The following is a 27,955-nucleotide window of genomic DNA, read 5'->3' as shown; positions in this document are numbered from 1 at the left end:
TGTCTTAATGATGTGTAAATTGATGATAATGATCACAAAGGGACCTAACTTTGGAGAACAGTTAGCCTAGAAAAAAATTATGTCTCATACATTACTGATGAAATTATTGAATTAATCACATTTTATTCATAGAAATGTCTGATTTTTTTCTACTAATGTATTACATCATATTTGAAATTTCTGCTTTCAACAGTTCCTCAAATATTTTTAGATCTAAGTTTCATCACATATTCAAATTACAAAACCATAAAAATCTTGATTGGTTGATGTTGGAGAATTTATTTTGAATATGACCAGCTATATATTCATTTCAATCTTTAGTATTAATAAATTTTTGTTTTTTCTTCTCTAATTGTCCAAGTGCACGGTATATATTCTTCTTTGTTTCTTTGTGTTTCTGTACCCTCCTAACATCGATCTTCGCCATCTTTTTCTCATGTTCTGCTGCTCTGTCTCTCATTTTAAACCTCTCTGTCTTACGTTTATGTTCATGTAATGTCTTTAACATTTTCATTACTTTAGCAACCTGTATAAAGAGTATAAAAAGATTCTGTACACATCATTTAATGATTAGCTGACCATGTCAGGGCTGTATAGCCAGTCAAGGTCGTTAAAAACTTCCATTTGTTGTATTTTTAAAATGATTGAAATAGTTGAGGCTTCAAGAGCCTGATCAATTTGTTTCCATATGCAAGTGGTTGTGAAAGGAATTTTTAATGTAATTTTTCATAAGGTCAATTGTAAAAAATTTTGTAGTAATAGCGATCTTTGAATTTAGGGTGATTTTATTTCTTACTGATGTATGTATATTTTTTCATTTTCCATCTTATCAGATAAAAAAGCACAATAAATGAAACATAGAAAACATCTTTGAAATATAAAATACTTTGTATTTACAAGAATCATTTATGTTTACAGAAAATGGTTTCCCAAAAGACTATATTTCGCAGAAGAAGATATATGTGGTGTCGACTTATTCTGCTGTGTGTGATTTGAACTTGGTACAGTTAAAACTTTGCCTTTGATTTTTTCTTACCTTAGCTTCATGTGGTTCCCTGATGACAGCTACCCTCTTGAGAGGATCTTTGGTCTCCTGTATTATTTTGGGTGTGTCCCTGAATGGTAACATTTTCTGTAGTTCTTTAGGTATGGTTAATGGTGTCATGTGTCGGATCTTTCTCTCGACAGGCTGAAAAGATAAGTACATTAACTTATTAACAAGATACATGTATCGGTATTGGTTTTTATCAATTTTTAAAACAGAATTTGTACAACAACAAAACAAAATAATCTCAATTGTTATTAGATGAAATAATGATGATACAACTACACACCAAATACAATTGACTTACCAACAGTGGTTACCCTCAAACTGGCATAATGACAAAGCTGAAACATTTATTAAAGCAAAGTTACAAATATCCATGGAAATGAGATGTTCCAATGCTACTCAACTGTGTACCACATATCAATGACTTATTGTTAGCAAGTCCCTTTAAACTCCCCTAATCTGGAACTTGAACGAATTTTTCAACCCAGTTGAAAACAGCATTCCTAAATCTTGCCTTCATGACTTTGTTGATGCGGGGAAATAACAACAATAAAGCCATTTCTTGTTGAATCATTACATTTTGGTGTGCAATTTCTTATTTCTGTGGTCCAATCGGTTGATATCAGTAAAACAAGTAACTTTGTGTTTAATGTACTATAAAGAAGATACAGCTTACAATTAAGGTGAATATCTTACTAACAGTAAATTCACCATGTTTATAAAAGATTCATTTCATTGCACTAAAGATATTACCTTGTATTTAGAATCTGGATTTAAAGGAGCTGTCATTCCTTTCTCTCTCCTCAGCTGACCAATTGTTTTCATTCCTATCCATTTCATCTTCTCTGCCTTGGGTAACAGTAGAGATGTGACTGGATTATAAAACTCTGGAATCTGCACTGGGTACCAGGTTCTCAAGAAAATAATATCTGTAAAAATAAAATATTTAATCAAAACAAATTTAATTCCTTTAATACTCTTGTATTGCATTTTGTCAAACTTATTACAAGGATTTGATAAATATTTATAACTAACTGATTGTAAGTTATACTTAATTGTCTATGATTTACTATTTTGACATACTACTGTGGATTCATTATTATTTGTTGGATACCAATTTTTCGTGAATTTTGTGGTTTCAGGTGAAACATGAAAATTAAACCTTCAATGAATGACAAATTTCTATTGGCTAGAACTTTGCAAAACCACAAAATTAAATATCCACAAACATGTAAGTATCCACTTAAATTGGTACCCAAGAAAACAAATGAATACACAGTACATATTCTGATTGGAAAAATGATAAACTGTACTCAATATTTTGTATTTTAAACATTACAAAGTACCTACCACTTAACAGGATTTTATCTTCAAACGTAGCTCTGAATGAGCCCTCTGGATTTTTTGCTGCCTTTTTGATCATCCCACGGATACCACTGACTGTTTGTAACTTAGCACCTTCAAACTTGGTCACCTCTAACGCTGAGTTAAACATCCCCTACAAAAATAACATATGTTCATTCCTAAACTGAAATCATGTTATCACTAAAACATGCTTTGTATATATACTGTTATTACACATTTGCATTTAACAAATTTGCCTTTATATAATATTAAAAGAGAGCTGCTTTGTAAATACAATCTGTCTAATCGCACCTATAGAAACACAAACAAAATACTGATATTAGTATGTTAATTTTTTACTTTCACTACATATGTAATTATATCATTATTTTGAGTTAATAATCTAAGTAGATGTTGCTTTGCATCCTACCCAAATTATTTTTTTTTACCTGTATAAACGCATTTTTTTCTAAATCTTATTTGGTATCCACCATCTATTTTAACTAACCTGTATAAATGCTGTCTTTTTATAGATTTTGTTTGGTGTTCCTGTCAATTTTAACTTCTTCACAATCTGTTTTGACTTGTCCAGTTCTAACACCACTCCAGTAGCTGCTACCCTAAACCCTGACTAAAAATAAGGAAACTTTCTATGAAATGTTTGAATTTCAGTGTGTAAAATAGTATAAAACAACAGGCCTCATGTAATCTACATCACTCATGTTTTCAACACATATACAGTGGATACAATAATTTAGGGGAATTCCATTTTCTGTGGATTGCAGAGAAAATATGTTTTCATGGTTTTAACAAATTTAGCATATACACCAATAGAAGAAAACTTTTATCTAGTTAAGCTATTGGAATTATGGTCAACATTTACCAAACAAAATCTTTGAGTACCACATGTACAAAAATAAATAATAATTAATAAATAAGTACATCCATAGTTGAAAATTTTCTGATACTGTTGTTAGTTACATAGTACATATAGTTCATGAGTTGAAGAAATGGGTTTTTCAATGCATGATTATGCCCTGCCCACAATAGAAGAGAGGAATATGTGTTTTTTAATGTCTTGTTATTTTTGTATTCCCATTGACTCTTATTGTTCATTAAAGATTCTTATCAGGTAAACTATAAAACAAGAAAAAAAACTTGTAGTTAAATGAGTAAATCCTGAATATTACACTTACTGTTAGTTCAGCTACACTTTCTACAGCCAGTAATCCTGTATTCTGTGGAGTTATAGGACCTAAAAATATAATAAATAACAAATATATTTAAGGGTCATACATAAAAAGGTGAAGAACTGTAAACAAGTATCACGGTGAAAGTTAGAAAAGAAAGAAATCTCTTTCAATTTCTGTTAAAATTATTACAATTCTTTGTGTTTGTATTTCAAGGGAGCATCAATCCAAAGGGGAACCTGTTCAAAGTAGTTTTATTTTACTGTTTTCTTGTTCCTTATCCCAGTTTCACTTAGTGTGTTGAGTTAATTCCAAAAATTGTTTTCACATAAATTCAAAACATGAATTTATTATCCACAGTTTGAGCATTACATTGTCTATGTAGTGTCATGTTACATATGGTTCAATCAAGGGGAATAACTCACCATAGAAAGTAGCATTACAATGGAGATGTTCTGGAGTATATTTCAACAATCTGTTTCTCATGTTGTGATCCTGTATAGAGTACATAGGCATTGTCTGAAATCTTCTCCATCCAAGGGAGATAATCAAGGGATTCTTTGTTTTCAAAATCCTTTTGTGCCATCTGTGTTTCTTTATGCGACACTGTAATAAATTGATAACAACATTTTAATTGTGAGAGCCGTGGTGTAGTGGTTAGTGCATCGGACTACTAACACAAAGGTCCCTGGTTCGATTCCCGTTTGGGATGAAAATTTCAGGAACTCAATTTTCGGCTCTCCCTTGACACCATTTGCGAGTATGGTCTTGAGGAAACGATGATAGTCCATCTGACGGGGACGATAAATGGCTGACCCGTGTCAAGAGAGAGCCATATCTCTTGCACGTTAAAGACACCCTTGTAGATTTCGAAAAAGAGTAGGCTAATGCTGTTACAAGGCAGCACTCGCACCCGCAAAGTGGAAAGGGATTAATATAAGTTGCAAAACTTGTTTCCCAATCCACTATAAATAAATATGTTTAAACTAAACTAACATTTTAATACAGGAAAGTTGAAATACATTGCAGATTTTTAGTCCAATGTTTGTGTAAATTCATTGGTTAAAATCAGAAGGGAAAGAAGTATGTAGATTATTTATAAATTCTTAAATAATTTTATTGGGACTATTTTTCACCTAACCGTGAGGAAAAAGACAAGAAATAGTTCTAATTCAATAGTTATGGTCTCTAATGATATTTGTATGATACAAACCTGTACTAATCCAACATTTTCTTCCAAGTTAGACAACCCTCCCAGTATAACAGGATAGGTAGCATCAAAATTAGTAACAAATTCACATGGAACGTCCTCTATCTCAACTCTAACATACATTCCTGGTCTATAACCCTCATAGTTAACACGGACATCATCTTCCATAGCCTCAAACTCAGCTCGGTTTAACTAAAATATCAACAAACAAAGGTTGAAAAGGAAAAATGAATAAAGGAATTCTCTATACACTGCAATACTATTATCATCCTTGGCCAAAAATATGTAAATTCTATTGTTTTAGCAAAAAAATTTCCAACTATGGATTTTTATAATTTTTTCTGTATGTGATCCATCTTTATTAGTGTTTAAATTTGCTGGTTGGTTGTAAAGGCTGTTCCGGTCCCCCCAGGAAAGGCAATTTAAACAAGAATGTGTCCCGGATGCCCTACTCGCACTATCATTTTCTATGTTCAGTGGACCATGAAATTGAGGTAAAAAATTTGGCATTAAAATTAGAAAGATCATATCGTAGTGAGGGTTTTTTGCTTGTGAGAGAGCTATCTACTTAATGTTTGTGTCATTTTGGTCTTTTGTGGATAGTTGTCTCATTGGCAATCATACCACATCTTCTTTTTTATAGCCTTCAACTTCATCAAAAACTACCTTGACCAAAAACTTTAACCTGAAGCAGGACGAATGAACGAACGGACCCACAGACCAGAAAATTTGATGCCCCGCTACTATCATAGGTGGGACATAAAAACAATTATGTTAGTGATTGAAATAGTAAAATGCAAAGGGATTGTTGTTATAATTTATTTTTATTTCTTAGGGCGGTGGGGGTTAAAAAAAAAGTGCTGACCCTGCTGGGGACATAGTATTTTCTGAAACAGCCCTTATCTCTTTTCTATGTAAATATAGATAAGGTCAAATTTCAATATATATATAATCTTGCCATCCATCAAAACAACAAAGACAACTTTACCTTGGCTTGCTGCTCTGTCTCAGCTTTCCACGAATCATAGAACTCTGAATCATCCTTCATATCATACTGGGCATTAAAGGCATCCTTTAATCTTTTCTTCTTTGCGTCCCTCCTTTCTATAGATGTCATTTCTGCTTTGGTTTTCTTCCTTTCCTCCTCAGGAGCTAAAACAAATAATTGTCATTAAGAAAGAAATGTTAAAAAAATTAAATTATAGGAACGATACATTTTTTTAGTGTATGTTTTTTTAGATGCTTCAAACAATTTAAAATAATAATAATGGTATAAGGTACTTCAATTATTTTTTCCTTTCTTTTCCACTACAAATAATGTAATAGGTATTTCATTGTAATACTCTCATAATTAAATTGTTTTATAATATGCCTGAAATGAAAATTGAGCAGATTTATATAAAACACAGTCATTGTTTTCATTTTCAATAATGGCATAGGTGTTTGAATGAACATCATAGCCTATGGTAAAAAGTCCCTGTTTTTGTTTTTGAGGGTTCTCGCAATTTTCTTTCCTTTTCAATCCTGCACACTTAGATTAGTTTGTCCTAGAATCTACTAAACTATAGGATTGTCATATTTTTGTTTAAATTATTGACCTTCCCTTCTTGTTTCTTGTGATACCATACTGTGGATTCATTATTATTCGTTTGGGTGTAGAGGTGAACCACAATTTGAAATTTTCAATGAATAACATATTTTCAATAGGCTTTGTATACTGTGATTGGCAAAACCACGAAATCAAATATGGAAATTTTCAGGAAGCCACAAAAATAAATGAATCCACAGTAACAAAAGTCAATGTTAAACCCTGCAAGTTCTCATTTTATTCAATATCCCTTTGGTGAGCCTCACCTTTCTCTTTATCTTCCTCTCCATCTCCTCCTCCTCCTTCTTCATCATCATCATTGTCTGAATCCTCATGGTGAACCTCACCAGTCTCCAAATCCTCAAAGTCCCCATAAAGATCATCTGTAAATGGAATAAGATTTAAACTTAATTAGACATACTATATTTCTTCAGTAAAAGAATCTTTTTTTATTGTTTAAATAGCAAAATCAAAACTTAATTGACAGCATTATTGACTTTAGACAATTGATGAAAATGAAAGCAAGAATATCAAAGGAAAGATGCAGTATAAAACAAGAATGTGTCCATAGTACACGGATGCCCCACTCACACTATCATTTTCTATGTTCATTGGACCGTGAAATTGGGGTCAAAACTTTAATTTGGAATTATAATTAGAAATATCATATCATAGGGAACGTGTGTACTAAGTTTCAAGTTGATGTAACTTTAACTTCATCAAAAACTACCTTGACCCAAAAATTTTAACCTGAACTTCACACTATCCTTTTCTATGTTCAGTGGACCATGAAATTGGGGTCAAAACTATAATTTGGCATTAAAATTAGAAAAATCATATCATTGGGAAGATGTGTACTAAGTTTCAAGTTGATTGGACTTCAACTTCTTCAAAAACTACCTTGACCAAAAACTTTAACCTGAATGGACGAACGAACGAACGGACGCACAGACGGACGAACAGAGCCACAGACCAGAAAACATAATGCCCCTCTACTATCGTAGGTGGGGCATAAAAATAGACATTAAAATAAGATTAGAACAACATCACATCAAACATAAATTAATTTACCCTAACAAATATTTACAAAGAATCAGAACACAATGCAAACATGGAACACATGACAATTAAACATATTCAGGATCATTTCTGAGAATTTTGTATAAACTATATCAACCATTGTAACTATTTTTTTATTTTTTTTAATAAAATCTCAATGGTAAAAAAACAAAAAGTTTGTATTGAGTACATAAGGTTGTTGCTTTAATCCCATGCTCTGTCAAACATAGAACAAATAATGAATGACAAAATAACTGTCAGTACATATTGTAATGTATGATTTGTTTCTATCAACCACAAAACTGTTGATAAATGGACCAGTAAGCAGACATTGAGTAGAATTCTTAAATAAGTAAAAAATAAATTTGCTATTGAAATCATTATTATAAAATAATCAAGGATTAAGTATTACCATCTTGTTGTAAACGCTTGGCTGCATCTTCACTTTTTTCCCATTCTCCAGTTACAAAACAGTCTTTTATTAACTCGCGTACCTACAAAATAGGAATAGGAAATTCATGTCAGAAGCATGAAGACAAAAATAGACTTTTTATAATGTACTTATAGCAACAAAAACTAAGATATATTGGTACTCAGGCAAATGACCTGGAAGAAATTACAGGACTGAGGTCTAACATATTTTTAGGCAAATTATACTGAAGTAGTAGAATGTGAACATTGAATACTAGATACCCCAAATATCAACTTTACTACATGACAGATATCTATATGGTAACTGACTTAGCCTCATCTTCTGACTATTAACCTTGGTCATTTTAAATCAATTTAGGTTATGACCAGCAAGTTTTGAAATTCAAATATGACATTTTTCTGACACTGCTCTGAGGATGTTCTCACTCTAGCTAGTTAAAATCTATATGAAGAATGTTAAGCAACAATATATCAATTACTTAAGTGGTAGAAAAACAGTAAAGTGTCAACCAATGCTTGACATAGATTTGATTAAAATGACAAAAAATAAAAATAAAAGTATTTATATTTTTTCCATTTGTGAATTTGGACTTAAGATTTTGACCTTTTTCACCTATAGTTTTCATCTTAGTTGGCTTAAGAACAATTACACTTAATTTTATGTTTTCTACTACATATCAGAACAAAATTTGTGATAGTAAATATCTACCTCTTCAATGTCCCATTCTTTCCCTTTTTGGACACTAAATTTAGAACAGTCAGTACTATTTATAGCCACTCTATCTGACTGTTCTGACTTCTGTTTCAATACTTTAAATAAACCTCCCAACTCATCATCACTTTCATCCTCTTCTTTATCTGCATCTGGAAAAACAAGAACAGTTGCAGTTCATCATGTTGACCTATTATTAAAATCACCTAGATAATTCTCTACCACTGTTAGTTGGTAAATAATCAAAAAGCTGTTTGTAGTACTTGAGAAAATTGGATGGACAGAGGCTAACCAGTAAAGTTACCCACTCCATGGGACTGGGGGTATGTTAAATCATTTGACCTACAAACAGTAAACCAGTCTTTCATAACATTTCTTTTAAGTAAATTTTACTAGCCTTACATTTTTTTTCTGGCATTGGCTGTAGTGTTTGTGGAAAATCGTGAAGAATTTATTATTATCATTCATTCTTTATATGAAAATGTGTCCAACATCAATTTTAGTGTCTTCTAATCTAAAAAGAGTTACTACTTTTGAATTGCCACTGTAAGCAATGTTGCCATGGATACAGTCAACATGTGACAACTGAGTTCATGACCCTGGCAATTTCATCACTGCTATTAAAACATTTAAAGGGGATAGACTTTTGTAACCATTTCTAATTTTAAAATTTTATTTTCACCAAAATTACTGGTCATATTCAAAAGAATATGAAAACAGGAAATTGATAAAGTGGACAGACAGATCTATAAAGAGCTAGCACATTACTGCTCATAATCATATATAGCATGCTGCTGATTTGAAATTATAAGGTCATTCTGGTCAGTAGTGTTTGAGAAAACCTTGACAAAAACATGTTACATTGTCATTTAGGGGCCTTTTTTGGCTGACTATATGGTATGGGCTTTGCACATTGTTGAAAGCCATACAGTTACCTAAAGTTGTTAATTTCTGTGTCATTTTGGTCTCTTGTGGAATTTTGTCTCATTTGCAATCATACCGCATCTTCTTTTTTTATAGACGAATGGACAGATAGATGGATAAGATGATTGAAATAAAGCCTAAACTCCTAGTTAGAAGATATTAAATCACTGTTCTTCATAAAAGCTCAGACAACTGCAGTTTCACCCACAGCAACACATAACAGATCCACCACATGTAGATATGTCTTATGTTGCCATGGATACAGTCAACATGTTATGACTGAGTTCATGACCCCTGCACTTTCATCACTGCCATACACACAATTGAACTAGGTAGAACTTTGTGACTTTCTCTTAGAAGCAAACAAAAGGAAACCCACACCACATCTATTAATACAATTAATATATCAGTAAATGTAATTATCTCCCCTTGTTAGACTGAATTGTATTCTTTTATGCACATTTTCAGGTAGTGTTCTACAATAGTTTGAAGCTTTTTCAAGCTGTCTGTGGAAGAATGGTCAAACAGACTGACTGATAGCTAAACAGACATGGGGATTTCTGCATTATAATATATCCCCCAATCTATAGTGCAAGGATTTATATTCAAAATTATAATTTAATACCTTTTCCATAGATAAGTTTTCTGTAATTTATTCTCTCCCCTTGTCGTTTCTTATAGGCTACTGCTGCTGATGATGTCAGGTTGGATTTCCAGCGTAATAAACCTGAAAAAGAAATATATTTCACTGAAAAGGGCAGCCAATATAGTTTATGGGAAAATAATTATGAACATGGTAAAGAAGGGTCCATGTATTTTTTGTTACCAGTTTTGTTTATGATGACTTCATTAACAACTAGAACATTGCAAAAAGTAACATATAGAGTTATAAACAAATTATATGTCATTCACATTGCCAAATGAATAAAAATAAAATATAAGTTTTGTCTGACAAAGTTGTTGCCCTTACATTTGTGCTGCATATGGAGTACGATTTGTAAAAATGTAAGTTTTATTGTCTTTACTCTGTAATCATTATGCTTCTAAAACAGAGTAAATTTGTTTGTAATTTGACTGATCTTTTTAATTTGCAATGTAAAAGAAATGCAATTATTTACTTATTAAATCAATGGACTACATGTCAGATGTCACACATAATCTACCAAAATGTTAAAGTTGAACAAGTGTTCATCATAATGGTCAGAATTATAATGGTGATGATTTACCAGTGATAAAACAGAAAAGACTTTTACAAGGCAAAAGTAACATTTCATTAAATATATTGACAGTTTTTTTCATGTATATGAAAAGATAATGCATTTGATTTTGTCCAGAATTGTTGTATCACACATTAATTAATTCTTACCGACTTCTTCCTCATCTCCAACATTATCTCCATCCTCTATATTGTTACCAATGACATCATCCTCATCATCTTCCTCATTACTTTCGTCATCAGATTCTTCCTCTGAATTTTCACTACCTGAATCCTCCCCACTACTTTGGAATGTCTGTATACTATCTGATGTTTTACTTATCTTTGAGTCCACCTCCATGTCATTAGAACTATCTTCAGAGTTATCAGAATCCTCACTCTCAAAACCCTCTGAAAGACTAGATTTATTTACATTGTTTGATAATTTTGAGGCATTGAGAGCTTGTGTTTTAACATTTTTACTATCTGAAGTTAATTTTTTATCACTTGAAGATAATTCCTTCCCTGTCTTTGAATCATGGGCATTACTTTTTGCTAATTTTTTTGGTTTCTGGAGAAGTTTTGTTTCCTCAACTTCACTTTCCATTTCTGAATCAGAGTCTCCATCTGTTTCGTCAGAGACTTCATAACTTTCAACTGTGTCATTGTCCACTTCACTGTCATTCTCACTATTTTCATCTTCCTCAGACATCATTTCATTGTCATTTTCATCATCATCCTCTTCCTCAGATTCTTCATCTTCATCCGAACTTTCACTTTCAATTTCATTTTCATTTGACCTAATTTTATTACTTTTTGTTGCTTTATCCACAGCTTTAGAAAACATCTGAATGTTCTCATCGTCCTCATCATCGCTGTCAGCATATACTAGATTTTCTTCTATCTGTAAACAAATCAAATATACTAAATATAAGTAATATTTTGATAACTCATAAAGCTAGTCATGAGGAGGGGGAGTCATTTGCTGTGAATGTCATACAAGTGAAAGGTTTAGCTAGCTATAAAACCAGGTTCAATCCAACATTTTTGACATTAAGAAAATGCCTGTACCAAGTAGGGAACATAAAGTTGTTGTCCAATCGTTTGATCTTTTGATTTTGCCATTTGATTAGGGACTTACCTTTTCAGTTTAGTATTTTTGTGATTTTAATTTTGTGGGTAAGGGTGAACCACTAATTTACATGATAAATGAAGTGTCAATTTTTTACAGGCTTGCACACAAAGACTTTAGCAATACCATGATATTTCAAATAACAATGATTACACATTTCCCCCCTTGATCTACAAAAACTGGTACCCACGAAAATAAGTGAATCTGCAGTATTAATGTAAGAAAATAAAAAAATAACTTTATATTAAACTTCACATAACAAAAGAGAGCGTGGTGGAAAGTTGTCTCTTATACTAGTATTCAGCATAGAAGGTCAGACAAGGGAATTTATCATAAAGATCAGTTACCTTCTGTTTCTTCTTTGATTTTTCTTGACAGTTAACCTGAAAAAGATATATATATTTAATACACAATGTGTGTAGGAACTCAACAAAATATCACATTTTATTGAGAAACAATGCCTTTATACATGTAGTAATGCATGATCACTTTCTGAAAGGATCCATCAATTTTAAGGCTGATAATCTGCAAAAAAAATAATGCAAACTTCTATTATCCCAATCATACTTTCAAGGTACAAAGGGCCATAATTTTATGTTATAGTGGTGTATCAACAAATTGTCAAAATATTAATTGCAAATATATTACAAATAACTACTGTAAATTCAGAAATTATTGCATGCCTTTTTTTGTGTGCAATATTAGAAGAATAGACAAACATGCATATTTAATTATTGCTGATTGTGGTAAAGCTGCATATACATATATGTTTCAGATATCAAAATGTAAGTTCTTATTATTGCAATGTTCACCCAGTTGGGTTAATATTATTTGCAATAATAAAACTTCGAAATCATTTCTAGGATAACACTCAGCACCTCTTTTGTCTGATTTTTATGACATGGTATAAATTACTTGGAACACTCTTCCAAAATAGCTTAAATTTTTAATTTGAATGCTACATATTCTTTTTTTTCGTGTATTAAATTGTGATGTCTGAATAACAGCTAATAATAAATATTTACTCTAACTGATATATATTTTTTCATGTATTATATTTGTTTTCCAACTGCTTTAACACCATACCTGTCCATCTTCTGAGAATGGTAGGTTGTCTGTGAACTGTGCAGGACGTCTGCTTCGACCGTCTGCTGTGATGTCATCTGACTTCTTGGTATCTTCATCATCGGGACATCCACTGTCATACCTTGTGTAAATACAATCCAGTCAATTATTTTGAAAACATTGAAAACATGTCTTCTTCATGAGATATAAATTAAAATCTTTCAAATTCAAATTTATTGTATGAAAGTAAACAGTTTTTGTACAGTTACATGTATATCTTTAATTTTATTGTAAAGAAACCACAAACTTTATATTGAAAAGTTTCACATTTTGTCTTGCTATGTCCTATTACCTGTATAACTAATTTCACAGTAAAAATAAGGTCATACTGTGCTATTGTCCACATATTTGGTATATGGTGGATAATTGTCTCCTTATTTTTTTATTAGTTTAAAAAGAATAGCTTTATGTGTTTTTTAAAGAATAATAATAATAATATGTGTTTTTTAAAGAATAATAATAATAATATGTGTTTTTTAAAGAATAAGACAACTGGACAATACTTAAAGAAATATTTATATAGTTTATTTCATTAAAGATATTACCAATCTATTAATAATTCTTTTGTTTTATTAATTTACATTTTTAATCAACTCTTTAATTAATCATGCTGTCTAAAAGACTAAAACTAATTATAAGTGATCAATTAATTAATTTCATAGCAATCATAATCAACAACCAAGTCATTGGTGAGCCAATCACTCAAAATGTCCCATGACTAGACACAAATCTCTCTATCAATTAACTCAAGTTCAGCTCTCTGTCAGAACAGGAGCAAATCATTTCATATATTTTGTATATAAATCATAATGTTGCAAACTTCATCATAAAAAATCAAATCATATCTTTTCAAAATATAATTATTCATTAACAATTATTTCATTATGGATAGATGTGAATCCACACTGGCTTTAGTTGATTATGAACAAGTAGATCAGGATGACTATTCCTCTGGATATGAATCCACACCATCAGACTCTGAGTCATCCACATCAAACCAGAAACCACAGAGTAACAGACTGATACCTATCAGCTACAACAGGGACCCAGTCAAGATCAAAGAAAAGATGAGCTATAGAAATACACAAGCCCTGACAGAACAATTGAAGGTGATCTCATCCATACCAGAACTTTGTGATGTCACATTTGAAGTTGGTTCAGACAAGGTCAAAGTACATGGTGTCAAGGCCATCTTGGGAACAAGAAGCAGAGTGCTATACAATCTTATCTTAAAGAAACAGAAGGAAGCTGAATTTCAGAGAAAAGCTGACAAAAAAGACAAGAAAAGGAAAGCCTCCATTCAATCAGACAAAGTTATCATTGTTGTAAAGAAGTATGAACCAGAGGACTTCAGAAAGATCATACAGTTCATACACAGTGGTTCTGTGGACATCAACAGTTCATGTGTAGCTGGAATTTTATGTGGTGCATCACAGTTTGGTCTGGATGACCTTGAAAGAGCATGCTGGAACTTTGTTAACCATTCTGTTAAATCAGGGACCATCTCAAAGATCATACCATCTGCCAAGAGATACAGCCAACATAAAACTGGACAACAACTCCTAGAGAAGATATTTAGTGAAACACAGCAAAGTGTTGAATTGTAAATGACATTCAGTGCTTAATTTTGTTATTTTCTTTAGTGCTACTTTATGTTATATATTTATAAATAAATAAATATTCAGAAAAAAAAGTTTTTATTTGTGATAAATCTTGTTTGCTAACTGGCTAACTAAATAGAAGCAGACCCAGCATGGTCCCTGTAGAATATTTTAAGTGTATTTAATAATACTACAGTATACACCATTTGACAACAAATTAAACTGTTTACTGTTATTAATATATTAAATATACTGAAGGAGTAAAGTTTTATTGGTTGATGATTATTTTTCAATGCCAACCTTTATCCAATTGTGGGCTGTTTCAAGTACAACATTTATTTATTTTCATTCATTCTTCACACTTACATTCTAAAACATTATCAAAACCAGGATCAATATATATATATTAATATACTCAGTAAATCAGATGATGGTTCTTTTTAACAGCTAGTTTGATATAACTATGTAGTATTGAGTATAAATTCATGAAACAAAATCCCTATACCATTACATAACACAACCATAAGAGAAGTAACAGTGTGGGAGGCATACAAAATGAGACTGAATAGTCATAACTTTTTGAAAAAAAATCCTTATGCTAAATAAAAAATATTAAAATGAACTAACTTGTTTTCTTTACATTTCAAGTATGTATTTATTGGGTCATCTGATAGCATCCAGTGGTTACAATTAACACATTAGGATTAATTCTGTCACATTGTGGCGTTGTCATCTGCTTTGCTTTCACATTCTCACTTTTACAATTTACATCAATTATCAAATCCTTACAAACTACTTTCAGGATTCAAGCAAAGGTGCACAAATTCTTTTACAGGGTTTTAAGCTGTGCAATTGCTGATGTAATTAGTTATTTCCCATAGGGTGCTATGAACAGTTTCGTATAAAAAAAATAGGGGTTATTCCCTGACTAAAAATTAACATGGAGGGAAACCCCTGTTTTTTTTACTTAATTGGTGAAAAAGTATCAGGTTTTTTGTATTCGATTGTAAAACTTAGTTAATTAGCTTTGAATTAAAACAGGTTAAATGATTGAAATAATTTTAATAAGAGGCTGTCACAACGACAGCAAACCGGATTTATTAACATTTATTTGTGTCCTGCCAATATCACAAAAACCATAACTGATGAACGGTGAAAGTGAAAATCGTCAATATCAAATTTGACCTCCATTTTGTCATCAGAATTAATATATTAAAATTTGAAAAGCTTAGGTTGAATGGTTCATGAGTAAATGCAACAACATGAATGGAAACACCATTTTTGGATATTTCAAGAACCATAACTCCTGAACAGTAAAAATCAAAATCGACATTATTGAACTTGACTTCCATTTTGTCATCAGTAACAACATATCAAAATTTGAAAAGCTTTGGTTGAACAGTTCATGCGTAAATGCACAGACACGAATGGAAATGCCACTTTTCAATCTTTCAAGAACCGTAACTTCTGAACGGTAAAAGTCAAAATCGTCATTATTAAACCTGACCTTCATTTTGTTGTCAGTAACAACATATTTAAATTTCAAAAGGTTTGGTTGAATGGTTCATGAGTAAGTTCACGGAAAACATTTGGTTGCAGCACGCCCGCAGTACATCCCAAAATCAATAACCGACATTTTTGTCACAAAAATCTGGTTAAAAATTATATTAAATATACATGTTTTGAGTAGACCACACTGTAAGCATCCTGTTTTTTTAGCAGTGAAAATTGAAAACTTATTTGCAGCCACTGTAGATCTTTTCTGAGCAGGAGACCATACCCTGAAACTAGATTTTGTGAAAGGCCAGGTAAAAACCTATAATTTCATACAGTTTTGATTCAGTAAAATGTGGATGTATCAGGTTTCATGGGTATGCACATGACCTGATTTCAGGTTTTTATTTTCAAATTCAGCATTTTTCCCCCATGTTCTTTGGATGGAATCTTTTTTATATATTTAAAAGTACACTTTTTTTATTTCATTATAAACTAAATAACATTCTGATTCCAGTGATATCTAGTTTTTTACAAGTATATATACTAATCAGTCCACCAATAAGGGTCGCTTATGCATGGTGCCTCGACATAAGACGTCATAGAAAAAAACTGTTCATTGCAACCATAGCAAAATATGGACAGTCATTTCTGCTTTAGAGTTTGTCAGTCTGCACCATGTTGAACACAGCTTGACAGAATTCAAAGAGACCATATTCTTCTACACATTATAAACTTATTTTGAATTTTAATCTGTAAGATTTTATGGGTTTGCCATACCAAAACATGTCTTAGTCATTTCAATTAAAAATTTGGGAGGCGGAAGGTGGCTCACATCTTTCTTGATAGATTTTAATATGTATTATCTTTTATATTACATTTATCTATAAAACTCTACTCATTAAAAGTATTTCTTTATTTCATTTTTAAACAATGATAAAACCTGCACAATTTTTTGACAAATTTCAATTTATCAAAGATTTTTGTGGCTAATTTTTGCCCATATTTTTTTCTTTTGTAGATGCCGATATTTAATAAATTGAGTAAATTTTGTTCCAATTGACTTTCAAGTATAGTTTAAAATTTTATCTAATTATTCCATAATTTCAAGAGTAACATTTAATTTAAATTTGTAAAATATAGATTCAAACTCAATATTTTATTTAAAAGTTGAATAAAAAATGATTGATGTCTTTATTGTTTTTTTTTATAGATAAATGTCAGAATTTATAAGCATTATTGATTTAATTACAAGACATTAATCATATTTGCTCATTTTCCCCACTGATAATTATACAAAAGGATTAATCAAACTAGTTTTACTAACTTATCAACTAATCAACAAATTGAATTGAATACCTTGACGACCCCAAGCCAAAGACAAGCCAACAACTCAGTGGAACTGTAATTGACAGAAATGTCTCCATGTCTAAATTTTAATGCCATTTTATGCTACTTGTCAAAAAGGAGCAATTCATTTCATAATATTTCATGTATATCATGTATATAAATATAGTAATGTGAAATAACAAATCATTTCAAATTATACCTCTGTCTTATCACACAAATATACAACAATAACAACATGGATAGATGTGAATCCACTCTGGCTTTAGTAGACTTTGATCAAGTAGAACAGGATGACTATTCCTCTGGATATGAATCCACACCATCAGACTCTGAGTCATCCACATCAACTCAGAAACCACAGAGTAACAGACTGGTACCAACAATCTGTAACAGGGACCCAGTGAAGATCAAAGAAAAGATGAGCTATAGAAATACACAAGCTCTGACAGAACAACTGAAGGTCATCTCATCCATACCAGAACTTTGTGATGTCACATTTGAAGTGGGTTCAGACAAGGTCAAAGTACATGGTGTCAAGGCAATCCTTGGAACAAGAAGCAGAGTGCTGTACAATCTTATCTTAAAGAAACAGAAGGAGGCTGAATTTCAGAGAAAAGCTGACAAAAAAGACAAGAAAAAGAAAGCCTTCATTCAAACAAACAAAGTTACCATTGTTGTAAAGAAGTATGAATCAGAGGACTTCAGAAAGATCATACAGTTCATACACAGTGGTTCTGTGGACATCAACAGTTCATGTGTAGCTGGACTTTTTTCTGGTGCATCACAGTTTGGTCTGGATGACCTTGAAAGAGCATGCTGGGACTTTATCAACCATTTGGTTAAATCAGGGACCATCTCAAAGGTTATTCCATCTGCCAAGAGATACAGTCACCATAAAACTGGACAACAACTCTTAGAGAAGATATTCAGTTTTACACAGCAAAGTGTTGACCTTTGACTTTAAGTGCTGACTAATTGTTTAAACCTTAGTGCTATACTATTAATTATGTGCTTACCATGTGCTTATTATTTGTGATATTAAATATGTAGCAAATTTCACATATAGATATTTCTCTTTTTATTTTCATATTTTTCTGTTTGTGGTCATTGATTAAGGTACAATACAAAGTAGATCATATATATGAAACAAAACTATCATTAGGAACCACTGACAAGCTGCCAACATCACATGATCATCACTGCACCACATTATATCTATATTACTAAAATTACGAAGTCCAATTTTTCAGCCGTCATCACGTAAAAACAACGAATCAAAGAATTCAACTTTATATATCACTAATATAGTACAAAGGTGTAGATTGAAAATAACACCACTCCAGGCCCTTTTGTTTTCCACGTAATTAATATTGCCAATAATTAAGAAGTTCTGGGTCGAGTCCGATACCAATAGTATATTCACCTGTTACCTATTACCTAATCTGTACGTTCCACATCTGACAGGCGCACCACCAAACGGTGTATACAGGGTTTATATGCTATATACACGGGTCATAATCACAGGGTTGACACTACTAAATTGTCAAATAGCTACCTATTGTAGTATTTTAATCAGTAAGACTTTCTAAGATAAAAGACTAACAATGAGGAACAGTTTTCAATTTGTTAGTGGGCATACATGACGTAAAACAGCGAATCAAAGAATTCATCTTTATTTATAACTAATATAGGACAAAGTTGTTGATTAAAAAAAATACTTCATTCCAGGACCTTTTGTTTTCCAAATAAATTAATATTACCAATAATTGATAAGTTCCAGTTCGACGGGCTCAAACAGAAAGATTTGAAAGCAGAGAAAAACTGTGTATCTTATAATCGGCATGACTTTATCAAATGACAATACTAATACATAAAATAAGGCTTGCGCATAGTTATATACCTTAATTCAGTCACGGACCCGCGATATCACGGGTGTGTTCTAGTATACAGTAAAATTATGCATAAAATATTAAGTTAGCTAGTAATAAAAAATAAACATTCAAAAAGATGAAATAACTTAAAGCTACCATCATTTTAATTTCAATTCCCATGGAGAGTATGATTACATTTCTACCTGGTTTGTAAACTACTGGGTAACAAGAAGAAGTTTGGAACATGACAGTGAATTAACTAGACTGTATATCAACCATACAAAAACAAGAGGCTGAATCGCTCACCTTAATTCTTTTGGTTAAATCTCTCATCAATGATTATTTTAGCTTTTCAATTTATTTAAATGTTTTTTGGATCGTCCTATTTTCTTCAAAAGCCAAAAAAAATAATCATTTTCTCCTATGTTCTATTTTAGCCATAGTAGCTATGTTTCTTGACATACAAGGAAATAAAATATAAAATTTATACTAGATACTCTGAAACTCATTTAGCCTAAGTTTGGCTGAAATTGATACAGCAGTTTCAAAGGAGAAGATTTTTTTAAAGTAAGTCAACATGATGAACAAATTGTGAAAAAAGTCTTTAAAGGGCAATAACTCCTGAAGGGGTCAATTGACAATTTTGGTCAAATTGACTTAATTGAAGATCTTACTTTGCTGAACATTATTGCTGTTTACAGTTTATTTCTATCTATAATTATATTCAAGATAATAAACAAAAACAACAAAATTTCCTTAAAATTATCAATTCAGGGGCAGCAACCCAACAACAGGTTGTCTGATTCATCTGAAAATTTCAGGGCAGATAGATCTTGACCTGATAAACAATATTATCCAAATGTCAGATTTGCTCTAAATGCTTTGGTTTTTGAGTTATAAGCCAAAAAATGCATTTGACCCCTATGTTCTATTTTTATCAATGGCGACCATGTTTGTTGATAGATCATAACTTCGGATACAATTTACAAACTAGATACCCTAAGAAACATTCAGTTAAAGTTTGGAAGTATTTTGCCCAGTAGTTTCAGAGGAGAAGATTTTTGTAAAAGATTACTAAGATTTACGAAAAATGGTTAAAAATTGACTATAAAGGGCAATAACTCCTAAAGGGGTCAACTGACCATTTCCGTCATGTTGACTTATTTGTAAATCTTACTTTGCTGAACATTATTGCTGTTTACATGTTATCTCTATCTATAATAATATTCAAGATAATAACCAAAAACAGCAAAATTTCCTTAAAATTACCAATTCAGGGGCAGCAACCCAACAACGGGTTGTCTGATTCATCTGAAAATTTCAGGGCAGATAGATCTTGACCTGATAAACAATATTACCGCAGTCAGATTTGCTCTAAATGCTTTGGTTTTTGAGTTATAAGCCAAAAAATGCATTTGACCCCTATGTTCTATTTTTAGCAATGGCAACCATGTTTGTTGATAGATCAAAACTTCAGATACAATTTATAAATTAGATACCCTAAGGAACATTCAGTAAAAGTTTGAAAGTATTTTGCCCAGTAGTTTCAGAGGAGAAGATTTTTGTAAAAGATTACTAAGATTTACGAAAAATGGTTAAAAATTGACTATAAAGGGCAATAACTCCTAAAGGGGTCAACTGACCATTTCCGTCATGTTGACTTATTTGTAAATCTTACTTTGCTGAACATTATTGCTGTTTACATGTTATCTCTATCTATAATAATATTCAAGATAATAAACAAAAACAGCAAAATTTCCTTAAAATTACCAATTCAGGGGCAGCAACCCAAAAAACGGGTTGTCTGATTCATCTGAAAATTTCAGGGCAGATAGATCTTGACCTGATAAACAATATTACCGCGCGTCAGATTTGCTCTAAATGCTTTGGTTTTTGAGTTATAAGCCAAAAAATGCATTTGACCCCTATGTTCTATTTTTAGCAATGGCGACCATGTTTGTTGATAGATCAAAACTTCGGATACAATTTATAAATTAGATACCCTAAGGAACATTCAGTTAAAGTTTGAAAGTATTTGGCCCAGTAGTTTCAGAGGAGAAGATTCTTGAAATAGTTTACGACGACAGACGACAGACGACGGACGACAGACGACAGACAACAGACGACAGACGACGACGGACGCCAAGTGATGGCATAAGCTCATTTGTCCCTTCGGGACAGGTGAGCTAAAAAGCTTGTTTTTTGAAAGGTCAAATATAAATCTGATAATTGTCACTTTCAAATATGGCAGTAAACACTTCACTTTATGAATACAGAGATAGTCAAATTGTAATAATATTCTATAAAATGCATGTATTTTTTGGTGTGCTACATAGTTTTCACATTTATGATTCCTATTTCCAAGCATTTGATTGTCAACCTTATATCCTTGTACCTACCCTTCCATATCACCATCTGTGATTGGTGCAGTACCAGAAAACATGGTCACATGACTTGTAGTCATCTTCTTATCCAATGGGTCCTCAACATTCATCAAAGATGCTACAAATTCGTTTGCTGGAGCTGAATTCTAAAATACATGAAACACTTTTAAAAATATGATTTTAATTTTTGTTAAGTATTTGAATTTCTTCCAAAAAAGTAAATAACAAAAGATAAAATCATTTTTCAAGTAAAATTTTAGTTAAATTTCAGCAAGATACTCTTTTCCAACTCTGTTGCTTTGTTAGATCTGGTGGATAATAATTCCTGAATATTTAATTCAGTCTAAGAAATCTTTTAATGTTAATAAAAGATGATGCTTTCTCTTTGATATATACCTTAGATCTTCTTCTGTTCATATAAACTTATTTTGGTTCTCAACAAAATATTTTACATTGCTTTAAAAAAAATAACATCCCAAAATGGAGTATGCTGGACAATCCATTTTTTTTACAGTTTATAAAACGGGAATTTACTCCATCATCAGCTTTGACAAGGTTCTTGCATACAATTTGGATTAGTATGTAAGATTCTTTTTTACAGATAATATGTTTACCTCCTTAACGTTTTAAGTTAAGCACATTTTTATACATATTACAAGTTTAGAAAGGTCAAATAAAATGATAATTTAGGAAATTTCCACTATACCTCATCAGCTTGTGTATGTGAATGACTGCCACCCAGATCTATATAAACAGCATCCTTGTCATAGACAATACCACCAACTCCTGACATGGGGGCATATATCATCCTCTCCTTAGCACTGAGGGACCGTCTCTTCTCCCTGTCAGGACTAGGACAGGGGTCAGGTAAGAAGTGCATATCACTGATAGAATAGTCACCACAACCTGTAACAAATAAACCATTACAACAAATATATGTAAAATACAGATGAAAAAGCAATAAAAAAAACTTTATAATATTAATGGTTATTCTTCAGTTTATCATGAGATTGCTTCTTAGTTTAGTGTGCCATCCATTTTTGCCAAACTAGTACACATTTTTGTTCCGGGACCAGCTGAAGCCCATATATAGAGACCACTGAGTTGAGGAGAACCATTGGTGGCATTGGGCTGTTTTCTACTCTTTGGTCAGGTTGTTGTCTCTTTGACACTGTTTCCATTCTATATTCTATTAAACAGATTATATACATGGCCTGTCAGATATTTTCTTTATCTGTTATCTTCTGTGTTATGGCTTTACAAATTATGATCTGTTGGTCTGAATAGACTATTTAGAGAAAGATAAATATCAGAGAGATGTTTTTGTATAACTTTGATAAAACACAAATAAGGTCTGTGACATAAACATGATAAAAACATAACACAACTTTAAAGTTACCTGGAATATGAACTGTTATATGATTTTTCATGTGTGTACCCCTGACATAGCCATACAGGGACACTTTACGATCAGATTTAGGTTTCTGTCGTAGCAATTCAGGATCAGATATATCCTCCATTCTGAAAATAAACATGTCATGAAATAAAACAAACTGATCATAATATTCGGATATTTTCTTTACTTTCTTTTTTTATTGAAATTTGTTATTAACCCGAGCTCTAAGCTAACCTAGAGAGACCCAAGTAAAAAAATATAACAATTTTTTTTACAGTTTCTCCAAAGAAATACAAGGAATCTAGATACATATCTATATAATAAAACTTTTACCAAACTAGTGTTCTCATTCTACAACTGATTTTTAAAACACAGCTGAAATACGAAATTTGTGAAACTTTGCTTCTAACGTCTTAACCATAATGGATATGAAGGTTGTATTTATATGGGGTAAAAGTCTATTTCTTGCACTATTACCTATCTGCTATGACATAAGGATGTGTAATCCTCCATTGAAGAGGTCTGAATTTCATTACTGAGATAAATCGACAAAGATTATGGACCTCTGTTTTCTGGTATTCACCATTCACCATTCCTGATAGATAAAATAACTTTGCACCCTGTCAACAAAGAAAGTTATAGCAATTATGAAGATCAAGTTACCTTTTAATTCATAATAAAAGAAGCCAGAAAAATGTCTGCTCTATATATTTGATGCTGGAAGTATTCATATGACATCCCCTTGTTAATGTACCAAAGACAATATCATCTTTTTGTGTAATTTTTATTTTTATGAAATTTTGTTCTGAAATAAATGGAATAGGCTGATTTGTTAAATCAGCAATAGATTAGAGATGAGTGTATTGTATTTCAAAAATCAGCTAGCCTAAGCCCATACTGCATAGTCAGCTATAAAAGGCCTCAAATGACAAATATATGAGTATACTGAATCTGTCAAGATGTTATACCACAAATCTGTACCAATATCTCACCTGGTAAACTTCAGTCCAGAACCTGTGTTTCAGTCTCTTTTTGGTCTTCCTCATTTTCTTGTTGTCCTTAAATGAGTCGAGATGTGTGAGTACACCCATAATACGGGGGAATCCATGGACCTGGCAGATGTTTAAAAACTCAAAAGTCTCCATCTCAAATCCAAAACTAGCATCTACCAGTAACAACACCTAAAATTAAAACATTTCTGTTAAATATATTTATAAGTGAAAGCACTTAAATTCATTCATTCTAATAACATTTATTTGGTTATTACCAGTTACGCCTTACAAAACCGCTCAAATATCTCAGACTAAAAAATTAGGATACAAAAGTAGTCATGGAAATATTTCAAAATAGTGAAACACTATCAAACTGTATCCAAGAATTACATGTCTTACATTAAATATTCAAACAAAAAAAAAGGCATTTTTATCAAAGACATCCACACATTATTCTGACATGTTTGGTTCTAGTGAAGATGAATATGTGAAACCATATTAGATAAACAGATCAAAGTGATAGCAGTAGCTTACACTGACTTTGAGGACTTAATTATTATAACAAACCTTTTTAATTATCCATTCATAAATTTAAGGCTGACCGTAGATGGATTTGGCTACTATTTTTTATATACTTTTTTGTCGTAGAGGTCTTCAATTGTTTCTTGGGTTTCAAATATATAGCTTTTGACGTTTTCTGGTGATTGTAAATGCAGAAAATCTTGATTTGGTAACATGAGTGATGGGATTTAAAATGCGATGTTCTTATTTTTTTTATCAAGTAATTATAAATAAGTCTTACCAGATCAGCAACTTTAGCCACATCAATCATGGCATTAATATCATTATTACATTCAACAATGGTTAATCTTCTATTTTTACCTGCAAAGAAATGTAATGACAAGTTGTTTACTAAACATATAAAAAAGCACACATTCTTATCAATACTGTTTCTTTAACATGTTTTAAATGCAATTATCTCTCCCAAATTTAAGCATTTAGCAATCTTTGAACTAAAAAAAATCCAGTTTCAGATGCATATTTAGGATATTTTTTGACACATTTTAATAGGATAATTTTGATAAGGACAGGTTAGCAATGGTTAGTGTGACTAAAAATTGTGACAAAATAAATTTCAAAACCTTCGTGCATGGCATGAATTCACCACATGTAGGATTATTTTTTTTAAGTGTAGAAAGAACTCTCAATAGGAAATTACATATGATAAACAAAAACACAGGATCCTAACCCAACCATAAACCTACCAGCTACAACTGTGACTGGTCCCTGTACATTAGCTAATCTTTGTTTGGCGTAATTCTTCACTATACATTGGAACAGAGTAGTCTTCCCTACTTTAGGTGGTCCTACAATAGCCACCACAACAGGGGGAGGTTCTACAGGGGTTCTGTCTACTAATGGTATATGATGTTTCTTTGTCTTTAAATCTTGACTCCTATAAATGAAAAGGAAATAATAAATTTACTGACACAAATCACAGATGATTTAACTGTATCTTTTTAAAATATCAATAGATCTGATTTTGTTTTAGCAGCTTTTTTTTTATTTTTTTATCTCTTTTCCTTTTAAGATTGATGTTATTACAACTTTCAGCAACTTATGTGCTATTTTCTGATGGTCAGTTTTTAATAGGGAAGCCAGAGTGCTCAGAAAGAATGCAGACGTTCTACAGGAAATCTAATCAAGATGGGGTCAAGGTGACCTATATATATATATATTGTGTATTTTTAAAATAAAGTTCCAAACATTAACAGTGTCATAATGATTCAATATACAATAGATTGTTCTAAATCAGGTTTTTTTATTTACCTCTGAACAATTTTAGCAGTTTTTCTAGCATGCTGTATAGAAAAGGCTCTAGGATTCCTTTGCTGAGGGGTCAAGTCTTGTTGATGATCTTTCTTGGATTTTTTCTTTTCAGCCTTTGGTCCAGCTTGTCTTTTACGATGGACCTTTTTATGGTCTTCTCCTTCCATAATTATTTAAAACTAAAAGAAAATATAGTATTTCAGCTTTTAATTTGTAAGAAAAACATGACTTATGATGACCCCAAATGCGATTACCCTTTAAAACAAGAATGTGTCCCCATCGGCACTATCATTTTCTATGTTCAGTGGACTGTAAAAAATGGGGAAAATCTTTAATTTGGCATTAAAATTAGAAAGATCATATCATAGGGAACATGTGTACTAAGTTTCAAGTTGATTGGACTTCAACTTCATCAAAATCTACCTGTACATCAACCAAAAACTTTAACCTGAAGCGGGACGAAAGAACAAACAGACACACAGACCAGAAAACATAATGCCCATAAATGAGGCAAACAAAAAATGTTTTTTTACCTATAGTGATAATAATAATAATACTACATGTACCTTACACACAAAATCTCAAAACTTATAACACCAATATGGATACATGTGGAGCTCTAAGACCATGCTTTGGCTGTACGTGCACATCAAATATGTACAGTACTTGGCTAGATGTAATAATAGAAAACTTTTCTCTCGATCTCTATGTTGAACTCAGTGAATGTAGTGATGAATCGTTATTTATAATTTGTTTAGGAAAAGACCCTTCAACTGCGCTCAGTGACTCCGACTTGGATTTATTTAAGCCACTTTGCTACATCCATGTAATAAAATCTGCATCCGAATACAATCGCCAATTGAACCATATAGTATAGTGTTAGCACATGTAATATCGACAGCTTGCAACATAAACTCATTTACAGCTTGCAATATATATTAACATTTTCATTTATATGTAAATATTACACATTGTTCATAACTTTAATATTTTATTTTCTATTATCAATGTTTTAATTTATTGTTCATGATACTATAATTCATGTAATCTCTATTAACATGATTAAGAGGAAATAAAGTTATGAATGAACGAATGAATTAACTTTTTTTTTGTAACTTTTTCTAATTCCCACATTTGTGCATAAATCTACTTCTTCTTCAGGTCTCATTTGTCATGAGACTTTGAGTGAAATATATATTTATCAGTCCAGTTAAATATAGGAAGGAACACAATAACAATTTCGTTTTCGTTATTCTTTGATATGAAAAAACATTACCTGATGATAGCGTTTCTTTGTAAACATTGAATATGACGTCATAACTAAAATAATGTCATAACTAAAATTTCCACTAACAGAACCAAAGTTGTAAATGTTACGGTATTTCCATTTCTTTCATAACAGAATTTTACGTTAAAATATGTTTGATATAAAAAAAAAATTAATTTGTACAGACTTCATCCCTTTTCACAGGTAACCAGTAACTGCCTCATATTAAAACTTGTTCAGATGCACAAGTTTGTCTGGACTCCAAGAAAATTATGAGGTGAAAATGCAGCCATTTCTGACAAAGGGTCCACATGAGGGGAAATATTGAACTCAGCATATGTTTATCAAAGGTACATGTATACAAGGGTGGATCCAGCCATTTAAAAAAAAGGGGGGGCAACCAAGGATAAAAAGGGGATGTCTTATCATGTGTCCCTTTTCAAATGATTTTATTGTCCAAAAAACGAGGATTGCAACAATCGGACCCCTCCCCCTGGATCCACCCCTGGGATAGTTGCACACACCTTACATAAATCATACCTTGTTGTTTAGAGAAAGCAAACTTTCTACTATTTCTAGGCTGATTTTTGTTCTTTGATACGATCTTAGATCAGAAAGTGTGCCGATTTCTTGTCCACATTTCTCATTTTTCTTACCTTTAATATATCTTAAATTTAATTCTTTTCTAAAAGCTGTTATAAAATACTCATTGTAAAACACGATTATTTTTCCACATGGAGGCTGCCATTTAAATAAACTAATATTCCCTTCATAGTCGGACAAACATGAGTTTGATCCGGAGCAGTTT

At 31.7% G+C, this 27,955-nt stretch overlaps 1 protein-coding gene across 1 annotated transcript; it reads right to left on the bottom strand.

Moving 5' to 3' along the window:
* Positions 1–263: 263 nt before the first annotated feature.
* Positions 264–27,897, bottom strand: LOC134725702 (ribosome biogenesis protein BMS1 homolog). Its single transcript, XM_063589729.1, has 25 exons — positions 27,804–27,897; positions 25,881–26,059; positions 25,316–25,506; positions 24,853–24,932; positions 24,051–24,239; positions 23,536–23,678; positions 23,062–23,183; positions 22,369–22,568; positions 21,678–21,808; positions 12,924–13,044; positions 12,185–12,220; positions 10,877–11,609; positions 10,136–10,237; positions 8,584–8,738; positions 7,855–7,936; positions 6,650–6,766; positions 5,784–5,947; positions 4,799–4,987; positions 4,011–4,191; positions 3,592–3,650; positions 2,904–3,026; positions 2,402–2,549; positions 1,805–1,980; positions 1,037–1,189; positions 264–526 (listed from the first exon to the last, which is right to left on the bottom strand). The coding sequence occupies exons 2-25, from the start codon at positions 26,045–26,047 to the stop codon at positions 311–313; spliced, it is 3,978 nt and encodes a 1,325-aa protein (XP_063445799.1). The 5' UTR covers positions 26,048–26,059; positions 27,804–27,897; the 3' UTR covers positions 264–310.
* Between the last annotated feature and the right edge of the window lie 58 nt (positions 27,898–27,955).

This window comes from Mytilus trossulus, chromosome 7, assembly GCF_036588685.1.
Source record: "Mytilus trossulus isolate FHL-02 chromosome 7, PNRI_Mtr1.1.1.hap1, whole genome shotgun sequence".
Lineage (NCBI taxonomy): Eukaryota > Metazoa > Mollusca > Bivalvia > Mytilida > Mytilidae > Mytilus > Mytilus trossulus.
Note: the sequence above shows the minus strand (reverse complement) of the source record. Positions and strands in the feature narration are given on the sequence as shown.